The 21,053-nt window shown below is 44.7% G+C and overlaps 2 protein-coding genes across 2 annotated transcripts in view; one reads left to right on the top strand and one right to left on the bottom strand.

Moving 5' to 3' along the window:
• IDUA (alpha-L-iduronidase) overlaps window positions 1-21,053 on the top strand; it is a 154,785-nt gene that overhangs the window by 17,230 nt on the left and 116,502 nt on the right. Inside the window, exon 2 of the mRNA XM_083177247.1 lies at window positions 6,477-6,617. Coding sequence (XP_083033373.1) covers window positions 6,477-6,617 — 141 coding nt within the window. The remainder of the gene's footprint in view (window positions 1-6,476; window positions 6,618-21,053) is intronic.
• SLC26A1 (solute carrier family 26 member 1) overlaps window positions 9,457-21,053 on the bottom strand; it is a 35,131-nt gene continuing 23,534 nt past the window's right edge. The window contains exons 2-3 of the mRNA XM_083177234.1: window positions 17,478-18,100; window positions 9,457-11,320 (exon numbers count right to left, since the gene is read on the bottom strand). Of these exons, the coding sequence (XP_083033360.1) occupies window positions 9,797-11,320; window positions 17,478-18,080 (2,127 nt within the window). The 5' untranslated portion in view covers window positions 18,081-18,100 and the 3' untranslated portion in view covers window positions 9,457-9,796. The remainder of the gene's footprint in view (window positions 11,321-17,477; window positions 18,101-21,053) is intronic.

Here is a 21,053-nt window from a genome sequence, read left to right as displayed (position 1 = left end):
CCTTCTGGCTGCAATTCGGCAGTAATCTGGGTGGTGGTAAGACCCCTATTTAGGGGCTGATATCAAAAAACAACTATTTGTGATTACTACCCACTTTGTCTGCCTATTTGTATGATATGCCATGTATCAAAGTGCAGCTTTGGAATTTATACTATAAACCTAGTGACTCATTGATACATATTACCTGTGTTTTCCCTGCCGGGAGAGAAATTTCTTGGAGTAACTTTCAAGATAACTACTTGTATAAATGAATTTACATATTATTTGTTCATTTTGCTGAGAGAGAGATTACCAATAGTGTTCTTATAGAATATCTATTTGTTGCACAAACTAAAGGAATTCATGCAGCAGGAAATTTGATGTATATGTGCACATAATTCAGTGGAATTAGTGTGATTATTGAAAAACCTTTTTCTTGATATATTTTTCATCACAGTAAAACTCTTTCCTGCTTACTGCTTTTTGTCTTTCTTTTTCTCTCATACACTTACCTGTGGGGATTTTTCAAGTTGCACTTAAAGGTAGAGTGCACCGCTCATCGCCCACCAATACTGAAAAGCAAGTGGGAGAAAGCAGCGTGCACAGACACCCAAGAGTGCAACATATCTGCTCTTAAATCTGCACACTTTCAGGGCTAAAACCTCATTGATTGAGGGTAGACTTCCCTGCAAGGGCATTGCCAACCAGGGAGTCACCCACTCTAACATTGAGAGATTGAATACCCTAACTTTTTCACACCCAAATCTGCAACTGTCACACGGACAGACCCGCTCAATTGTAAGGACTGGTAGAGCCAGTCCGGTGAGAGCAATCAGCAGCAGTCACCGTGGTAACAAACAAACTGCAGGGGTGTACTGACACTAGTTTGTTCTACCTCTCTCTTTTGTTATATATACCAACTATTGGCTGCACAGAAAGCACTCTCTCAAGAAAAACTTTTTTACTGTTGAATCCTACTCTAGTAGAAGGGATTCCTACTCTTATCTTTTCAAAAATAATAGTAAGAGAAAAGGCCTGATAAGCATTTATAATTAACTATTATTGGTGTAATATAAGTAATAATAAATATTTGCGGTCCACTTAGGGTGACCAACTCATCCCTTTAACCCGGGACACATATTAATTACACAGGTTCTGTGGCAGTTTAAATCCAGGTGAAATGGAGTCTTGAGGTGTGGCAGTTTAAAACCAGGTGAAAGACAGCCACAGAACCTGTGTAATTAATATGTGTCCCGGATTAAAGGGATGAGTAGGTCACCCTAGGTCCACTCCATATACTGTGGTACCTCTCTTTTGCGTGATTGGCAGCTCCCAATCAGAATTTTTTCTAGATTGGTAAGCCCCTTTTTGACAAAGACCAATTCACAATAATTTCAGAACTCTCATAAAATAGAGTTTTCAGCATTTTGTATGTTTAATGTGTGTTTGTCCTGTTATGTCATTAAGAAAAAACTTTTTTAATGAATTCATGATTAAACGTTAAGTTTTAAATTCAAAGTGTGCCCCCCAAAAAAGAGAGTACTTTCTCTTTCTCTTGTTGCTTCCTATACACTGGCCTGGCATGAGGAATTGGGCCGAGAATTGTCGGAAGACCAATGGAACCAAATATTTAAATTTATATTTGCATCCTCCTAGTTAGTTCAGACATTGGAAACTCAATACAAGATATTATCTCGCTGGTACAGATGTCCTTCCATACTACACCACATGAACACAGCATTGCCTAATAGCTGCTGGAGATGCGATCAATCCCCAGGCACCCCCTTACACATCTGGTGGTCGTGCCCAGTCCTCCAGGGATACTGGCACCAGATTCATGCTATCTCTGAGAAGATCACTAGTTCTTCACTCCCTTTCAGCCCTGATTTTTGGTTACTTAATCTGAAAGATATGCCAATCTCACTTTTTAAAAAATCACTTCTCAGACATTTGATGAACGCAGCTAGAGCTGTTATACCTTGCCATTGGAGGGTCCCCACACCTCCTCCCCTTTCCCATTGGTTTCGCAGGATAGATCTTTATATGTCTATGGAGGATCTAACATCCTTTCTAAAACACTCTACCCAGACCTTTACCGCTACCTGGCTAAGTTGGCTCACTTTTAAAGAATCCCCTGAATACTCATACATGTCTGGTCCGATAGGGCCCTCTCTGTTACGCAGTGACTCCTGAATAAATCCTTCCCCACTCCTTCCTCACCCAACCCCCTTTCTACTATTTCCTCTCCTTTCTTTATCTTCCTCCTCTTTCCCCCTATTCTTCTATTAAATTTATGTAGTGCCACCCTTGTGTAATTTGTTTTTTCTATGCTCCGTAACTCACTACTATATGTGGTATGAGTTGATTTCAGAGTTACGCATAATTACAATTTGATGTTACACCCAAAGAATTTTCTTTGCACTTAAGGTAATTATTTTATTATGTTTCTTCTATCTTGTTGTAAGTGCATTATTCGGTCTTACATTGACTACCTTCTGTAACTCTGCTTTATACTCAATAAAAATTGATTGCATAATTTTTTATTTTATTTTATTGATATCCATTTTATCTCTGTAGTTATTTTAACACGTTTGCATGAGTGAAACTGGTCTTGTTTGAAAGGGTGTGGTATGGGACTCCGACAGTCGGGATCCCGGCAGTCATTATCCCGACGTCGGGATCCCGACTGCCCGGAGTCAGACAGCATGGCGAGCGCAAAAAAGCCCCTTGCGGGCTCGCTGCGCTCGCCACGCTGCGCTCGCCACGCTGCGGGCACGGTGGCTCGCTACGCGAGCCACCTATTCTATTCTCCCTCTATGGGGGTCGTGGACCCCTACGAGGGAAAATAGCGGGTGTCCGTCGGGCACCCGGCTGTCGGCATTTTGACAGTTGGGATCCCGACGTCGGGTAAATGACTGTCGGGATCCCGACTGTCGGGAACCCGTCCGGCACCCGTTTGAAAGGCACATTTTGTTTTCTTTATATACTATGCAAGGGGGCACCTACGATAATTAGCCACTCCTCTCTGGTCAAGTGACCACACCCCTTCAAAAAAGACTGCGCCCCTTGGTGGGCCCCTATGAGTGCATTTCCCTGGTGGGCCCTACATGCCGCAGTCTGACACTGGCTGCCACTGACACAAACCTGTGTTAATGGACATGCGCTTGAGTATGAAGGAGTGCATGTGGCGCTGCCACATTAAAACCTGCCGTAAGAAGGTCAGTCTCCCTGCGGCACATTGGTTCCCGGGGTGTCGTACACCATTTCTTACCGTCATCCGTTTTATTTATTCAAGCATATCTTTTTGTGAGCAACAACTAAAGTTGTCGAATAAAACCACTGTGCTGTACAATATTCTTATGCGGGAGTCCTGCACCGTGGACTTAATGTCACGGCCCCAACGCTGGATTGGTGGTCTGGGAAAAATAGTGGAGGTGGATGACAGTCTATTTGTACAGAGGGAAAGTCATGTCAGATGAGTGCTGCCTCAACAGTGGCTGTTTAGAGGCATTTCCAGAGACACCGGTGACTGTTTCATAACGCCTGTGGAAAGACACGACGCCAGCACCCTGATGGCCACCATCAACAAATATATAGAACCAGAGACAACTATATATTCAGATTGCTGGCGAGCATATAACACCAAGCAGCTGGAGCAGGCAGGGTATCACCATGCACGGGTGAACCATCTGTATAATTTTGTTGATCCGGACACTAGGGTTCACACCCAAAGCATTGAACGCCTTTGGGGATTGTGTAAGTGGCGTAACAAACATCAAAGGGGCACTGCGCGGCAGAATCTGGACTCCTACCTACAGGAATTCATTTGGCGAAAGACTGTTGGCACAGAAAACGCTTTCCAGCATATACTTTATGCCTTAACTCCCACAGGCTGACAAAGCAGACGACACAGATGCAGACACAACTACATCAACTTCAGCTACAGTTTCTGTCAATGCAGAATCCGAAGAATAACTGTTTCATTTTTTATTTCTTCTTGATAATTTCGATATTATTGTACTTTGTTAAGTTGCTTTCTTATTATTATTAACTAAAAACCAGTTACCAGTTAACACATGTCGTCATTACTGTCTCAGATGTATGATATGGCAGGTGTGAATGTGTTCCTGAAACACCCCCACTATCCACGCCAGCCCGAAGCGTGGTGAGCGGACGCGTTACGCATCCTCCCGGCCTTTTCATAACCCCATTATCCGCGTCGGTGTGAAGTCGATTTTATAAAGTGTGGCAAGCTCAGCGAGTCACCGAGCCCTAAGCGTGGCGAGCAGACGCGGATTACTTTACATGTATTCCGCGTCCCCTTGCGGGGCTTGTCACGCTTCGGGCTCGGTGACTCGCTGCGCTTGCCACACTTTATAAATTCAACTCCATGGGGGTATGAAAAGGTCGGGAGGACGCGTAACGCATTCCCGTGCGGGGCACACTGCGATCGCCATGCTTCGGGCTGGCATGGATAGTATGGGTTCAAATGGAGGCATCTGCCAGTATGTAACATGGAGCACTGGCAAATGCCTCCTTTATTGTGCATCAGACACACTTGCGTCCACATAAACCCCTTTGTGCAAGAGACGCATGTGCTACCGAACCCCCTAACCCCGTCTCCCTGAAGTGGACAGGGGCAGGGTTGCCGTACCCTGCCAAAATAATAACTGAGACACAGGAGCGTCTGAGAAGCACCTGCGTCTCAGACAGCTAGAGCGTCTCTCCGCCAGTGCCCGCATGATCCCCTCTCCGCCGGTGTCCGCCAGTGCAGGGGATCTGGTGGTTACCGGCGCTGTGTGAGAGGCGTTCATTAGGCTTGCCATGGATGCCGGGGACAGAGCCGGTCTGCTGTGGAGTCACTACGCTAAGTACGCTAGGCAGCTGTTGGTCTGCTGCGTAGTCACTGCACTAACTACGCTAGGCAACCGTTGGGCTACGCTGACAGCGTAGCTTAGCCTACGCTGAAAACGTAGCGTAGCCGGGCACCGTGCTATTACACAAGTACCCTAAAGTGATCTTCAAAATTCTACATTGCTGACAGCTTGTGGAAAAACATGCAGAATCAAACCACCTTTATCAGGATCTTGGCATTGGCCGCCGGGATCCCGACTGCTGGCATATTAATTACATTCCATATTATCATTGCTGACTTTTTGATCGTCCAACCCTAATACATGGTGACTGAAGGTTTATTGATTGTGAATCTCTTGCAGCTTGGAATAAAATAGAAAAAAGGTTGTCATGGGTGTGTTATGGGAGTGTCCATACCGCAGCTGCAGAGGAGATGTTTAGCCGTAGTTGAGAAGGTGACACTGTGCCTGCCACAGCGGAATAAGCGGCACTCCCAGATTTAAAGAAAGGACTTTTATGTTTTTTCAAGGTGATACAAGTGACATCATATTGGTTCCATCAACGTTTCAAGGCATGGCAGCTACACACAGACACGCTACGTATAGGTAAGAGAGCTGTTAGCTCAGGTTTTTCTTTCCAGGCATGGGAGCCTTTTCATCAGAATGCGCCCAATGTGTATAAAGTGCCAGTGCAGGAAAGAAAAACCTGAGCTAACAGCTCTCATGGTTTTGCCCATTTTGAGAACAAATTTGTACTGTGATCAGATCTGAATAAGGGCCAATATCATGAGCAGCATTACATCTGCCCCTCCTGCAGTGCACATGGTTTTGTCCATTAAAGAAGGAGTTTAGAATCAACCCCAATGTGTTCATAACCTTCATTCATACATTTATTTACTACCTACCAACATATCAAAATGACAGAACACCATAACAATAATGTCAGCACCAGCAGCTATGCACTCCTGTATGGAGCAGCATTTGAATTGCCCCGGTGTGCAATACACTTAATTCCACTCATAGAGGTTAGGAATGGCATTATCCTTTTATTATATTCGCAGTGGTGTAACTATAGCCCCGCAGCCCCCGCTATGGTGGGGAGGCGCTGAGTAACTGTGGGCGCCGGTCTGTGTTACTATATGTTAATATATGTTACTATATGTTACTATACCTCTGTGTGTGGCTGACCGGGACATGTGGGCAGGCAGCAGCCACCCACCCTCCCCCTAGCCCTCTCATCCGCCCGCCCGTGTAGAGTTAATCACCCCCCTTACCCCTCCTCATGCCGCCGCCGCATTCCCGCAGCGCAGATCTCCTCCAGGCTCCGGACCGTCTCCTCCTGACCTACAGTGCTAATGAAAACCGCCCCTCACAAAGTGGCTGCCCCCATACAGCAGACAGTTTTTTAGGGATGCTAGAGGAAGCGGCGGCCTCCTCTAGCATTCTTAAAAACTGTCTGCTATTAGGGGGCAGCCATTTTTGGATTGTAATTTTTCATTAGCACTGTAGGTTAGGAGGAGATGGTCCGGAGCCTGGAGGAGATCTGCGCTGTGGGAATGCAAATATCCTAGTTACGCCACTGTATATAGGATTGATTTGTTTCAAATGTGTTTAAGTTTGTATGTCTTTTTCTTTTTATTTCAGTCCACCCTTACCACATAACATGTCAGAAACCTATTTTCTGGGGAAAGACCAAAGATTAAACCTGGCATACATTTCTTCTGTCCCACTTGGTGGCATCTTGCAAGTCAGAATTCACTGGTTAATGGACCTTATTAAAGTTTCGTAAGTCCAGTCATTAATGTATGTGTTGTTTTGTTTTTGCTGTTGTCAGAGCCATAAAACACCTCCACTTTTTTATTAAAAGGTGAATTTATTAATGGATACAGAGATTGCCATGTACTGTAAAACACAAGATATCCTTCTGTCAATGACAGTATTCACCATATACCGTAGGCCATGGGTGCTCAAACTGCGGCCCTCCAGATGTTGTGAAACTACAAATCCCAGCATGCCTTGTCACAGTTTTAACACTCCCTTATAGCAAAACTGTGGCAAGGCATGCTGGGATGGGTCGCAGTTTGAGGACCCATGCCGTAGGCCGACTGTGTGCATGGCTAGGACAATGTTACATGGGAGCAGCATAGAAATGTTTTTATGTCAGTTGTATTTTGGCTCTAGCAGTGGACCAGTGCCAAAAGTGGGCATCTTTTTACTTAAAATGCCTTATGCGACTTTAGCTTACAAATGGGTCTAGCATCAGGGCCGGCGCCACCACTAGGCAAATCTAGGCATTTGCCTAGGGTGACGGCCACTGGAGGGCGGTATTTCACCCCCCCTTGGCGCCCGGGTACCTGTCCTGTGGCGTATATGTGCGTAAAAGCTGGCGGCGGCAGCGGGGGGGTCCCTGCAGTCAATAAGAAATAACGAGCGCTATCCGCCGGGCTATGCGGAAGCGCTTCTGTTTTGGAAACACTGGTCGCACGCTGATTGGCTGAGATTCAGCCAATCAGCGTGCACCGTGCGGCCAGTGTCCAAAACAGAAGCGCTTCCGCATAGCCCGGCGGATAGCGCTCGTTATTTCTTATTGACTGCAGGGACCCCCCGCTGCCGCCGCCGCCAGCTTCACAGCGCCGCAGGACAGGTACCCGGGCGGCAGACACCGGGGTGCCCCCACCCCGACTTGCCTGGGGCGCTCTGGTGCCTTGCACCTGCCCTGGCCAGCATGGATGGTGTAATGGTTAGCATTACTGCCTCACAGCGCTGAGGTCATGGGTTCAATCCCCACCATGTCCTGTGTGGAGTTTGTATATTCTCCCCCTGCTTGCATGGGTGTATTCCGGGTACTCTTGTTTCCTCCCACAATCCAAAAATATACTGGTAGGTTTATTGGCTCCCAATGATTCATGGGCATTCTCATGCTAATGCAGCCATGGCGTACACCTTCCACGTCTTTCGATGGTCGGCATGAGAATGGATGTTTATGTGAAACATCTATTCACATGCTGTGTGAAGGAACGCGCCTTGGTTGACTCGCAACGCATGCATGCTGATGCCAGTAATATTTTTTTTATTTTTTGTGTATGAAGCATTGGAAACTGTGGTTTGGATATTATGAACATGAATATACTGTATGCTAAAGTAATTGTATGCTTCAATGCTCCATGCACTTTAATCAGCCCAATTTAGGAGCTGATTCATGTGCCAGCAATGTATAGATTACTGGCTTATAACTCTGCATTGGTGTCCAGTAGTGCCAGCAATGTATATATTACTGGCTTAAAAATAAAACATTGGTGGCCAGTGCTCCCGTGTGGAGCAGGGCTCTGACATCATGTGGAGCTAGCTGGATGGACTGAGCAGATAAGCGCGGCAGTGCTGACCAGCAGGGTGGGGGAGCGGGCGTGGAAGTAATTGGGGCAGTCCGCCAGGCTGAAAGTGGCTAATCTTTCAGCCCGGCTGCGATTTTCAGCTGGAAATTGCCTAGAGTGTATGGGCTTTAACTTTACTTACTACTTCAGATATGTCCAACAATGCTTTTTACAAAGTTGTAACTTTAGCTTTTTATTATTTTTTAATAGCTTTACAAAGAATGTGAAATTACAACTCAATAGTAAAGAACTGTTTTGTATTTTAATTACTACTAAATATTCTACATATACAGTATAAATGTAACATGTTCAGAGTTTATAACAATTGAATGTTGAATGTTCACTACATTCATGATGAATTTGTTTGTGGCCATCTCCTAAATTCACAGGGCTGTTTTAAGGTGCCCATACACTAGAACGATTTTTTTGCTGATCGGCTGATTTTCACCGCAAAATCGTACGCAAATCGGACGATTTTGATCGGATGCGCTCTCCAGCGGATCTTTTGCTAAATCTTCCGATCTTACATGCATGAAAGATCAGAAGATTTAACAAAAGATCCATAGGAACGCACACGGGATCTTAAGATAAATCTTTGGTAAAGATGTGCGCTTGCCTGAAATCTTTTGTCCTGGAAGGACAAAAGATTTCAAGACTAAGGCCCTTATTCTGATCGATGCGGATATTCCCGCTTGCGTACGGGCCGCCGATGTTTATCTTCTGCGCATGTGCAGAGGTCACTCTGCGCATGTGCAGGCGATTTCGCCGCAAGGATTCTCTATACGCCGCACAGGGGGCGTAGAGGGGCGTGAGGGGCTACTTATCCTCATTACCCTATGCATACGCCCCGCGTTTCATGGGCGTTCCCATGCAAACGCGGGGCGTATGCATGGTAATGAGGCCGTGACGCGTGGGTACGGGGCGGGCATCTGACATCGCCGGATGTCAGCTGCCCGCCCCCATACAAGATTTCACACGGACAAGTGTCCGTGTGGTCTTGTGTTGCGGGACCTGGTGGAGCGTGCGGCCCTGCATTCGATGTTCGGCGACCATCGAATGCAGGGGCTGCTCCCACCATGGAGGAGGCGTATCCCCGTCCAATTTCATGCGGATCGCAACATATCCGCGTACGGACGGCCGTGGCGATCCGTATGGAAGGCGGGGATTCGCCTGCATATGCTGCTCCGGCCGCACCAACCAGAATAAGGGCCAGAATTATGTGCACATCTTAAGATCACAAATCTTTCTAGTGTGTGGGCACCTTTACACAACCCCAACATTACAATGCCGGGGCAATGTTGGGGGTGTGGCCTTATCTACCTGTGAACTGCACAGGGTGACATCCTTAGCCAGGGGCAGAGCCAGGACGGGGACTTGATTAGTACGATCACTAAACAATCACCCCATGCTCTCCTGCAAGTAGAGGAGAACACTGCAGTGTGTACTAGGCTGGGGAGTGCTGTTGCTGACAGGTATGAAAAAGGAGGGGACCAACAGCAGGCCTGACCTCCACCAGGCACCTCCACCAAGTCTGGCCCGGGTAATTAGTGCCCGCTTTCTCTGCGTATCCAGTGCTTTATAGTGTAGAAGCAACTAAACAGTTGAGTCTGTTATGGATAGCTCTTTCTCTCTTGCAAACTGGACAGCATCATGTACATTATAAAAAAGCATCTTATAAATATCTTTGTTTTGTTTTCCAAAGTAGCCCCCTCTACCGAGGGCATCAATGACAGCAGTATTACAACAAGCCAAGAGAATGCTAATTTGTACTTCCTTGTAATCTTTTAATACTGCATTTAGTGTATTAATGCCGGTTGTATCTAGAAAGGCTATTGAGGAGCAATCGAGAATAATTGTTTGCAAGTCACTTATGTTATTCACAAGCTGTATATGCAGATCGTTGTTGTCAGCGTCTTTTATCTCATCTGCTTGCTTTCTCTTTGCCTGCTTCTTTCTTTTCTTTTCCATTTTTTTCCGCTGTATTATTTCCCGGCCCGGATCCATTCCAACCTTTTTGTATAGGGACTGTAGAAAGTAGCCTTTGTTTGCATAGTAAAGAGGTGATTCAAAGCGGAATATCTTGATTTTGGGAACTGGTAAAAGATTGTCATACTTGTCTCCATCCTCATAAAAGACTGAGTTTTGTATCTGGTTAAGCATGGTTGTGTGGGGTATTTGAGTGCGTACAATAATACATATAATGGAAATGACCACTCCTACTACAAGACCCAATTCTGTACTGATCAGTGCCGAGGCGCCCACAGTCACACTCCACACAATTGCATCTATTTTGTTCAAGCGCCATTGGGCTGGTAAATCCTTAAATTTTCGCAGGGCCCCTCGCAAACTGACGATAATTATACAGGCCAAAACACATTTTTGCAGTGAGTAAAATAATGGCGCAAAGAAAAGCAAAACCAGCAGAACCACAACAGCGCTAATGACACTGGAAACCTGTGTTTTACACCCCGTCGATGTTTTCACAAGACTCTTAGCGAGAGCAGCACTGGTAACAAAACAGTGAAAAAAGGATGGAATTATGTTGCAGAATCCAATGGCAAACATCTCTTGGTTGGCTTTCACATTATAGGCATATTTTTTGGCAAACATTTCTGACAAAGAAATAGTGAATGCAAAACTCACGACTGCAAGAGGAATTGCATCCACCGCAATTTTACCGATAAGCCCGAAATCAGGCACTTTAGGTGGTATAAATCCTGTTGGGATGACTCCTGAGACACTTGAACCATATACTTCATTTAGGTTACAGTAGTGTGATACGAGTGTTGCCACCACAATGACAACTAGTTCTGTTGGAAGAGGGATCTTAATTTTGTCTTTGTAGCGATCTCCGAGCTCCTTTGCTGCAACTAACACTGCTATACATATGACACTTGTTATCACGTCACAAACATTGGTATTATGAATATTTTTAAATATGTTAATCCAGGTTATAACCAGCATTCCTGTGCCTGGAGACCGGGGGATTTTTACTCCAAGCAGATATTTCACTTGGGCTGTTAAAATTGTCAATGATGCGCCAGTAGCAAATCCATCCAACATCGGCTCGGACAAATATATAGATAGAAACCCCAGACGAAATACGGCCATGAGAACCTGCAAAAAGTTAAACAGCAATTAGGCCCAAATAGACCAAATTCATTTGTTCCTGTTATTTTATATTTTATCCCAGTCTATAGTGTAAATTTTGGAATTGCTTATTATTATAGCCTTCCTAAAGATGTAGTTCTGATATATACTTGTTTTAGTTAGTATGTCTGTAGCAATTCAAATACTGACTAGAACAACTAACTGTGTAGACTGAAGCAAGCTTTGTGCACAGTTGGTGGCTGTTCTAGATCAGCACTAGCAAAAATAAAGAACTTTGAAAACCAAGCTGGATAGGCATGAATTGAAAGGTTTGAAAAAAAAAAAAAAAAAGTTTTACCCAGAAGCCTATTCTCCTTTTGGCGTGGCTTATGCGCATAACATTGTAAGGGACTGTTTTAGTTTTGTAATGATTGTTTTTTTAGCATTTCAAGATAATTCAGTAATGAACACTTGATTATTCTATACTACTTGCCAGCCCATCAACATAATGGGTGGTATTCAATGCCACGGCGAGGGGGTTTACTACGGTGAGGATGGCTTAATTCCGTCGAGGAAAAGCCATCCTCGCCATCAAACTCCCATGATCACGGTGAGTATCCCCTTAAACAGTGAGGTTTGCCGCATATTCAGCAAGTCCACTGCATTTTGTGGCCAGCCCCGCCGTTTTAATGGCCACACTTGCTGTTTCCACCTCACCGAATGAAACCAGCGAGGTGGAAATGGCGAGTGGAGGGGAGGGAGTAGAATACTCTGACGGCGAGTTGATGGTGCTGCTCGCCATCAGGGACATTGACTACCCCTCCATACCTCCCAACTGTCACGATTACAGCGGGACAGTCCCGATTTTCTGTCCCGCTGTCCCACCCGCGGCAGGCATTGTCCCGCTGTGGGGGGTGGCAGTTGGGAGACCCCCCAATCTAATAGAATAGACGCTGTGCGCATGCGCACAGCGTCTATTCTCGTATGAAAATGAGGTTCCAGCTAATTAGCATAAGCCACACCCTCATTTGCATACGTCCCCGCCCCCTTTTCGGGCGCGAGTGTCCCTATTTGTTAAGCACAGAAGTTGGGAGGTATGCCCCTCTATGTAACAACATAACAATAACATCAGCGCCAACACTTGTATTCCCCTCAGAGGTGAGTAGCAGAGTTAGCCTTTTATTTATTTAATTAAGGATTGTAAAGTTTGATATAGTTATTTCATTTTCTTGAACTCATTGTTGAACATATTTGTAAAATATTTTTGTCACATAGACAAATGAGTATGGTTGTAATCATAATCCCTTTCCTAAGGATCTAGCTCAGATAGTGTAGCTTTACAATTTGTATCAGCCTGAACCTGCTGAGTAAATTCTTTTTGTTATGCTTAGCTTTGATTTGAAAAGGAATTTGAGCACCATTAGCACAGCCAGTGACTTGTGGCCAAGTTATAAGGCTTTTATAAAGGCCTGATGAATTATGCAGCCTGTAGCATAGGCTGGGGTGCGTGGCATGCCAGGTGATGGCCCTAGGTGCTGTAGTGATAAGGTTCCATGGGTTTATTGTGCCAGGGATTTACAATAAAGCAATCTATAGAATAATTATACAAGTCATGTCCTGAGACTGACATGCTCAGTAGGTGTGGAAGCTCTCATTAACTGTAATGTAGTAGATATTTATTAACTGTGTTTTTTGGTTACTAATTTTATTAGCACCAACCCAAAGAGTGTGTGTTTTGATATATAACAAAAAGCAAGAGTCCTTCAGCCATTAATGATTTGTTTAACCCACTTCAATCTATGGCCTATTGCCACAGTGATTTACATGTGTCTCCCTAACTTTTCCAAGTTTTCAGGAACAGTCCTGAACCACAGACTAAGGACCTTATTCTGGTTGATTCGCAAGGCTGTGAATTCGCTAATGCGGATACTCATGCCCCTACCCCCCCCCCCTACCATCGAATGATGTGGAAGGCACATGCACATCTAAGGTTACTTTACGGTAACCTTAGATGTGCGTGGGCATTCAGAAGGAAGTGTGTCAGGAGCCAGGTTTTATGGTTCAGTCTGTTTTGTTTCTGTTTGGCATTTTGACTCACTGGTGGCCTCCAGTGGTAGGTCTGTTGCCATTACAGCCCTGTGTTCTTTGAGCTGCTATTCACAGGCTGTGAGGTATTAGCTCGTTAATCAGGAGCAGCTTGGAGATCCACCAGGTGTTTCAATCACCTGAGGCCTTTATAAGCCATGCTCTCCTGGGGATCTGTGCCAGTGATAGCTTTCTGTTTAAGTTCCTGCTGCCTGTGCAGGGAACTTCTGTTTGCTCCCAGCCACGCTTCCTGGTCCCTTGTTCCGGTCTCCTGTTTGGATCCCAGGATATATCCTCTGCAGCTCAGCTTCTTGCTTCCCAAGCATTCAGCGCCCATACCCGGTCCCAGGATCTCTTCTGTTCCTGTCCCTGGAGTTCTCTCTATTTGTCTAAGCTCCCTAGCCGTTCTGTCTGCTGGATTCTCATCTTGTCCCAGGCTGTCCCTGTGCCTGTTCCCATTACCCTCCTTGCCTGTGGGTCACGTAAGTGCTCCTTTGGAGCCTGGTTATTATTATTTGCTGTCACACCTCAGGCCCGCCGTGGCTGCGCCCCTCCGTGGGTCCATTATCTGGTTATTACATAAGTACCTGTCTTTTCCTCTGCTTTATTTTTGTCTGTCGCCCTAGCTTCTGTCAGGCAGGGGTTGTTCCCTTTTCCCACTGCACCTGGTTTTGGGGAATCATAGTCTCTCAGTGTCTCCATTCCCAGATTCCCTATTTCCCTTATTGTGTCTGCGACTGGGTCGCTTCTCCCCGCTCTTGGCCAGGTGCCGGCAGTCAGGGGTTCTCCCCCAGTTAGGCCCGGTAGTTAGACGGTCCTTTTGAGATACTCCCTGGCGATCGCTTACCCCTTGTCACCTCATAACACCTGGCTGCATCGGGGTTAGAGCCGGCTTAACTGGCTCTTTCGAACGCGGCGGCTACAGGCGAAGCCTAGCACTCTGCAGGGGTATTCCATCTGCCCGGGGGACTCAACAGAGTCAGTGTAGGTTTCGCTGTGGCCGTCCTAACCGGTGGTCCCAGCTACGGGCTCACGACTGATCTCCAGCTCCCTGCCTCCTGCAGCACCACACCAACATCCTTACGTCCCTGTCTCCGGACTCCAACGGTGGGTAACACCCAAATCCATAACAAAAGTGTGTGGGCAGCTGACATCCGGTGATGTCAGCTGCCTGCACCTGGCCAATTTTCCATGGGCGTGACTATCTGCTGCCGCCCCACGCACCCGGCCGCAGCCTTGGGTGCGTGCGCCAAGCGAACAGTCTGTTTGCCGTGGCCACTTGCAGCTGGCTTATGCACATGTGCAGAAATGCGGCTGCGCATACGCAAAATATCAGTCCCCAAATATCAGTCCCCATGCTAGGGTCCTTGCGAATGGACCAGAATAGCCCCCTAAGAGTAGCCCAAAAGTGTTTGCAAAGAGTTTCACTATGGTGCATGTTCTTTAACCTTTCCCTAGTTGTCAGAGTAGTGTAATCTTCCGACCATCTGCTGTTATTTTCTGCCCAACCTATTTCTTCTTCTGTAAAATGTGGCAATAAAAATAAAAACATAAAATGTCTTCTGATGTATTGCTTGGGTCACTGCCCGCAGATCACATTAGATAGGAAATAAAACAATAGCTAGATGGATAAGTACAGTATGTGTTATTATATCCATGCTCTATGGCAAATGGCTGTGTTGAAGTTAATGTTTGCTTGAGCTGTTGCTTTCTAGAGCCTTTGACCTATTTTCAGATAGTATGTTTTTTTCTTTTGGCTAATGTTTTATACTTTTACTAGTAAGCAAAAGCTTTGAAAGCTAGTCTGCTACCTTCTGTGTTTGTGCATGTGTGAGAAAGAGATGTAGTTTCACTCACACTGTTTCGGAGACTCATGGACACTAGACATATATATAATAGATGGTAACTCTGGAACTGAGTGTTTTTGATGTCATTGTCATAGTTGCCTACCCTCATGCATTCTGCAGGAGACTCCCTGAAATAGCAGCAATCTCCCTTTCTCCCTGATTAGTCTAACAATCTCCCTCATTTCACCTAGCCCACAATATGTAGCTGTTACATTTTTGGGGAAAAAAAAGGAATGAGAGATAGATGCTTTTACATTGAATTACCAGCACCATTTCCTAGCATGTCTTGTGGCCATTTATATGGAACCAGGTGTAAATCACAATAGATGAACAATACCTGACACGTATCAGTGACTTTTCTTTAGCAAGTATAGTAGCTCTTACTTACTGCTTTGGGGCTCATCTACATTTGGATATTTCAAAAGATTCCTCTCAGATGTAGTAGACCACACCCATGCTTCTACTTGCCACGTTCACAATCTCCCCATATATGGAACTAGACACGCCCTTTGGGTGGAGCATGACACGCCCCCTCATTGGAGCGCTGTGCAAAATTCTACTACCAAACACAATCTCCCTGAAACTAGTTTTCAAAAGTAGGCAAGTATGGTCATTATAAGATATGAGAAAATACAGTAATTATCTTTTAGGATTTATATTGGCAAAAGGAGTCTCTCAAATAATGTCTCTATAAGTAAAACTGAATGGGATTGAAAGGTTTCTTTCTCTAAAGCTGTATTTAATATACAGTACATTGCATTTCTTTCTTTCGGTATCTGAATAATAGGCTGACAGTGCCTAAGCGCATAGTGCTAAGCGCATAAGTAGTACCAAGTGAGGCACCATGATTGAGGTGAGGCACCATGCCTGAAGCATAGTGAGCAAAGCACTACACTAATTGGAGGCCCACGCGGACAGCGGTCCACATTGACACACAAAAAAAAAGGTTCTTGTTTAGTTTCACGGCGGCAGCATGGCCGCCCGCTACTTCCGGGTTCGGCGCTCGGAAAACTATCTAAAATAAAGTCCATGCCAGCGGGAATTGGTTCATACCCCCACCATCCACGTCGGCATGGAGTTGATTTTAGATAGCGTGGCGAGCGTAGCGAGCCACTGAGCCCGTAGCGTGGGCGAGCGAAGCGAGCCCCGCAAGGGGACACAGACGCTGCTGCGACTGAGATGCTGCCGCTGTGAAACTAAACAAGTACCAAAAAAATTCATGCTGACCTCTTCATGTGTCGACCTTTTATTCATGTTGATCTTCTGTCAATATCGACATGTTCTGGTTGACCTTTTAGTGTTGATTTATTGACTGTAGATATAGACACTGACGACCCTTTGATCCACAACCAAATTCATTCACATACGGAATGCTTTGTATTAATATTTACTAAATATTTACTAAAATGTTAACTGTATGAACAATGGAGCTTGTATCCGCTTTACTTTTGGAAATGCTGTACTTAATAATGAAGCAGTTTTTTATTATATTTATATGCCTTCATTTATGTAAACAAACCCGTAATTCTTTATCATCTTAGGATGCCTGTACTGTAATGCTTTATATGCTGCCTGCAAATTTGACTATATAGTTTGCCTTATTGACTAGTTTGTTTGCTTTTCTGATTTTCAGCAATTCCAATATTGTTAGGCATCAGTGGCATCACAAAGGGGCAGCTCTCGGGTATCACCTTTCCAAGAGGTGAAAACAAAATGTTGACTCCTCCCCAGTTACAGAAGCCGAGTTCTGTATTGTAACATGCAGCACTCATCTCCCGTCACTGAGAGGGATCAGTCAGTTCTGGAAGAGTCTCCAGGGTCAACCTGCACACCCCCAGATAGAGGTAATCGGGGGCTTCACCCATGAAGCCATGTCCCCTTTAGTGATGTCAATGGAGCTCTTATAAAACCACACCCTCTTTTTGGCCTTGTGCACCTTAGCTGTGCCCAGGTGATCTCTTGGCCATACCAGGTATCACTCACATTGGTACCTTCATCGTTAGGCATGCTTGTTGTTTTAAATGTGTTCTTTTAAGATATATATATATATATATATATATATATATATATATATATATATATAATGACACAAAGCTGCTGTCTGGAGACAACTGCATTAACTGTGTTGTATCACATGGCAACGATAATGAAAAGCTCTGCCTAATAACCGTAATATTATAGTTCTGGAAGTAGATTTTACAGCCCATACATTATTTTTCTGAAGGCAGCATTATTTTAATTGTGAACCTTACCTGATATATGCCGGCAGTAAATGTCAATGCAGCTGCAATACTGATTGCGTAGCATTCTTTTCCACATTCAATATCCATCAGGCCCAAACTAATGTTGACTGTTGTTGTTACATTTATCATATCACTGGCGTTTGCAGTTTTAAAAACATCGTCATCCAGGTCAAAACCTGCCAGCAGAACTTCTCGATCCACAACTTGCCCAACCATAAGACTTAGCAAGCTGAAAATGCCCACGGACACATGGCGAGAGGTCCCCATTATAAAATATATGATGTTGGCAAAAAAGGATGTATACAAGCTGTAAATGGGTTTCAGACCCGCTAGGAGGGAATACGCTATGGCTTGGGGCACTAGTATAATACCAATAATAAGACCTGACATGACATCTCCCCATGTATTTTCTTTGAAGTCGTATTTTGGAAGCCATCGAATGACAGGAAAAAAGCCTGTGAATGCTTTCTTGGCCCTCTTGCTGGAGCAGGTACATTGCTTTTTTAACTTTTCTTTCAAGCACGTTGAGAGATTCACATTGTTGTTTGATTTTCTTTGTAGGTGTATTTGGCCACATGATGGGTTCTCTTCAGTTACGCCTTCCATTTTCATTTACTTTGTATCATTGAGCTCTATAAATGACAGATGAACATAGTAAGATACAGTATGAAAGGCATGAAAGCATTATACCAAAATGTTTATGAATGATATACCCCATTTGTTACTCTGTTATAATTAGAATATTTTTGCCATTTAGACATTGGATCATACATCCCAACTGTCCATTAATCAACATAGAGGCTTCTACTAAAATGGGGGCTGGAGCCTTGCCTAATGGTGGCATTATCTCAGGTGGGAGAGCATGGCACACAGCAAGTCCCCCAGTTTTCCTTATTTTGGGGGCCTCCACAGCACGGTAGCCCTCTGGCTTATTTCTCTGCACTGTTATCTCTTCAGGGATCACCTGCTGCTTTGCTGTGTGGATCAAAAGCTCACTTAACCTTCCCTGCAGCCCGTCAGAGGGACAGTGGGGCAGTATCTCAATAGCAGGACTGTCCCACTGTAATAGGGGAAATTGGGAGGTATGCATATTATCGGTCCAACAGAAGAGAGGAGTGTGCCCTCTGAACCTATACTTTGTACCAGATTAAAAGGTGCACCATGGGAGGAGGGGACGTAGGCCTACGACACCACATTATTTGGCTGCTGTTGACAGCCAGACTTATTATTGTGTCAGTGCAATCAAGTTTTTTTTATATCTGCAAAACCTTTTATTATTCCTTTGACGTGGGCAGTCATCTATAATGAGTTTGCGGGTAAGCTACACCTAAGGGCGGGTACCTTTGTACATCTTTATATGTTTTGCATATACTGTCAAGCATACCTCCCAACTTCTGTGTTGGGGAAATAGGGACACCGCGCGAGCACCCGAAAAGGGGGCGGGGTGTATGCAAATGAGGGTACGGCTTATGCTAATTAGCCGCAACCTCATTTTCATGCGAGAATAGACACTGTGCGCATGCGCACAGCGTCTATTCTATTAGATTGGGGGGTCTCCCAACTGCCACCCCCCGCAGCGGGACAATGCCTGCCGCGGGTGGGACAGCGGGACAGGACCCGAAAATCGGGACTGTCCCGCTGTAATCGTGACAGTTGGGAGGTATGGTCAAGTGCTGTGATGCAATAAAATATTGTTTGCTATAACCTTTGTTTAGTCCTATACCTTCATAATACTAACCGATCTTAGAGTCTTATTTAGGGTTGATCGCTGATCAAAAAATTCATAGTTTGAGTGATTATCGAATGACTGCGGATGCGTACCTTACGCATTGTGCATGTTTGAGTGTGAATAGCAACAGGAAAATGTGTATGGGTCATATTATGCATTGAAATTCCCATTACAAATTATGCCACACACCGTAATGCCCATTACATATTATGTCACGTACTGTAATGCCCATTAAACATTATGCCACTTACCATAATGCTTATTACAAATGATGCCACACATCATAATGTCCATTACATATTAAAGAGTCTTTGCTAAAGCTCTCACAAAATGTGTCAGAGGCAAGAATTCGACCCCTGTCACCCGCACATTCACCTGTGAATGTCCCATTGTTATGGAGCTGTGATTTATTCATTCACTGCTACATCCATCATTTGCCCACTACAAGCAGCTATGGACGTCAGCTGCCTCACGTCTCTAGGTAGGACCTGCCAGGTGCCAGTAATTTTTAAACTCTCTTATCTCCATTGCCAGGAGAACAAATACCTGTGGCTGTCAGCTGCCTTTGGCTGCACCTTACAGTATTGTTTAGGATATGATGACAAAAGACAATGGTTTATTCTCCTTATTATATTGTTTCGCTACTGGCTGTAAATATTATTCAGTGCATTACCTATGTGTATAACTTTTGTGTTTCATTGTTACCATAGTTGCCTACCCTCCTGCATGATGCAGGAGACTCCCTGAAATAGCAGCAATCTCCCTCTCTCCCTCATTAGTCTAGCAATCTCCCTCATGTCACCTAGCCCACATTACACTGTTACATTTTTTGGGGAAAAAGGAATGAGGGACAGATACATTTACATTTTCCCGCACTATACCAAGTATAGTATCTCTTACTAACTGCTTTGGGGCTCATCTACATTTGGATATAAGTCATTTTACAAGATTCCTCTCAGATGTAACAGTACACACCCATGCTTCTAGGTGCCACGTTCACAATCTCTTTTTACAAACTCTCCATATATGGAACTAAACACGCCCTTTGGGTGGAGCATGACACACCCCCTCAATGGGGCACTGTGCAAAATTCTACTACCAACTATAATCTCCCTGAAACTAGTTTTCAAAAGTAGGCAAGTATGGTTTGCAGGATTTAATTTGTGTACCCCTAATATCCAGGAAGCAGACGTTTTGGAAGCAGAAGTTTTGGAGGCTAGTACTGTTTAATTCCTTATACAATTGTAAAAAAGAAATGGATATCAACCTTTCACGACTGATCAGATGGATAGAAAAAGTGAGGTCTTGCTTAAATCTATCTATCTTATCCTTTTCTGTTGCTTCTTTTAGCTATTTTTAGGGTCAACAAGCCCATAGAGTCTTGCGGTGGGATGTAATATACAGTCCAAGCACACCGGAGGTACAACATTTCCCTGAACTTTTTTTAAAGCAGCAATCATTTAAAAGTCATGGTTTAGCCGTGTAAATAATTGTTGCTTTTAAAAGATAGTCTGAATTTGGCCTGCATCCCGCACCTCCACCGAACCTGGACTGAATTACATTCCATCGATAGACTTAAAAACTGGTGTCCAGTTTAAAGACAGAAGGAGATATTTTGCTTGATGCGTATTTCCTACAGTCAAATATCTCCACCTTAGCAGTTTTATTCAGAAGTTCTCGTTGGCTCATATTTTGGAAGACTGACCCAGAGACAAAGCATTCTTTGGAGGCTGATCCCTTTGTAGGAGAATTCCTCTTTAGTCCAGAATTTTCCAAGATTATGGGGGTTACTTTAGTTCACTCCTTCTGGCAAATTCGTTCTTAGATGGACAAAACCATGTGCACTGGGGGGGGGG

Source organism: Crinia signifera, chromosome 1 (assembly GCF_055691185.1).
Source record: "Crinia signifera chromosome 1, ASM5569118v1, whole genome shotgun sequence".
Taxonomy (NCBI): domain Eukaryota; kingdom Metazoa; phylum Chordata; class Amphibia; order Anura; family Myobatrachidae; genus Crinia; species Crinia signifera.
Note: the sequence above shows the minus strand (reverse complement) of the source record. Positions and strands in the feature narration are given on the sequence as shown.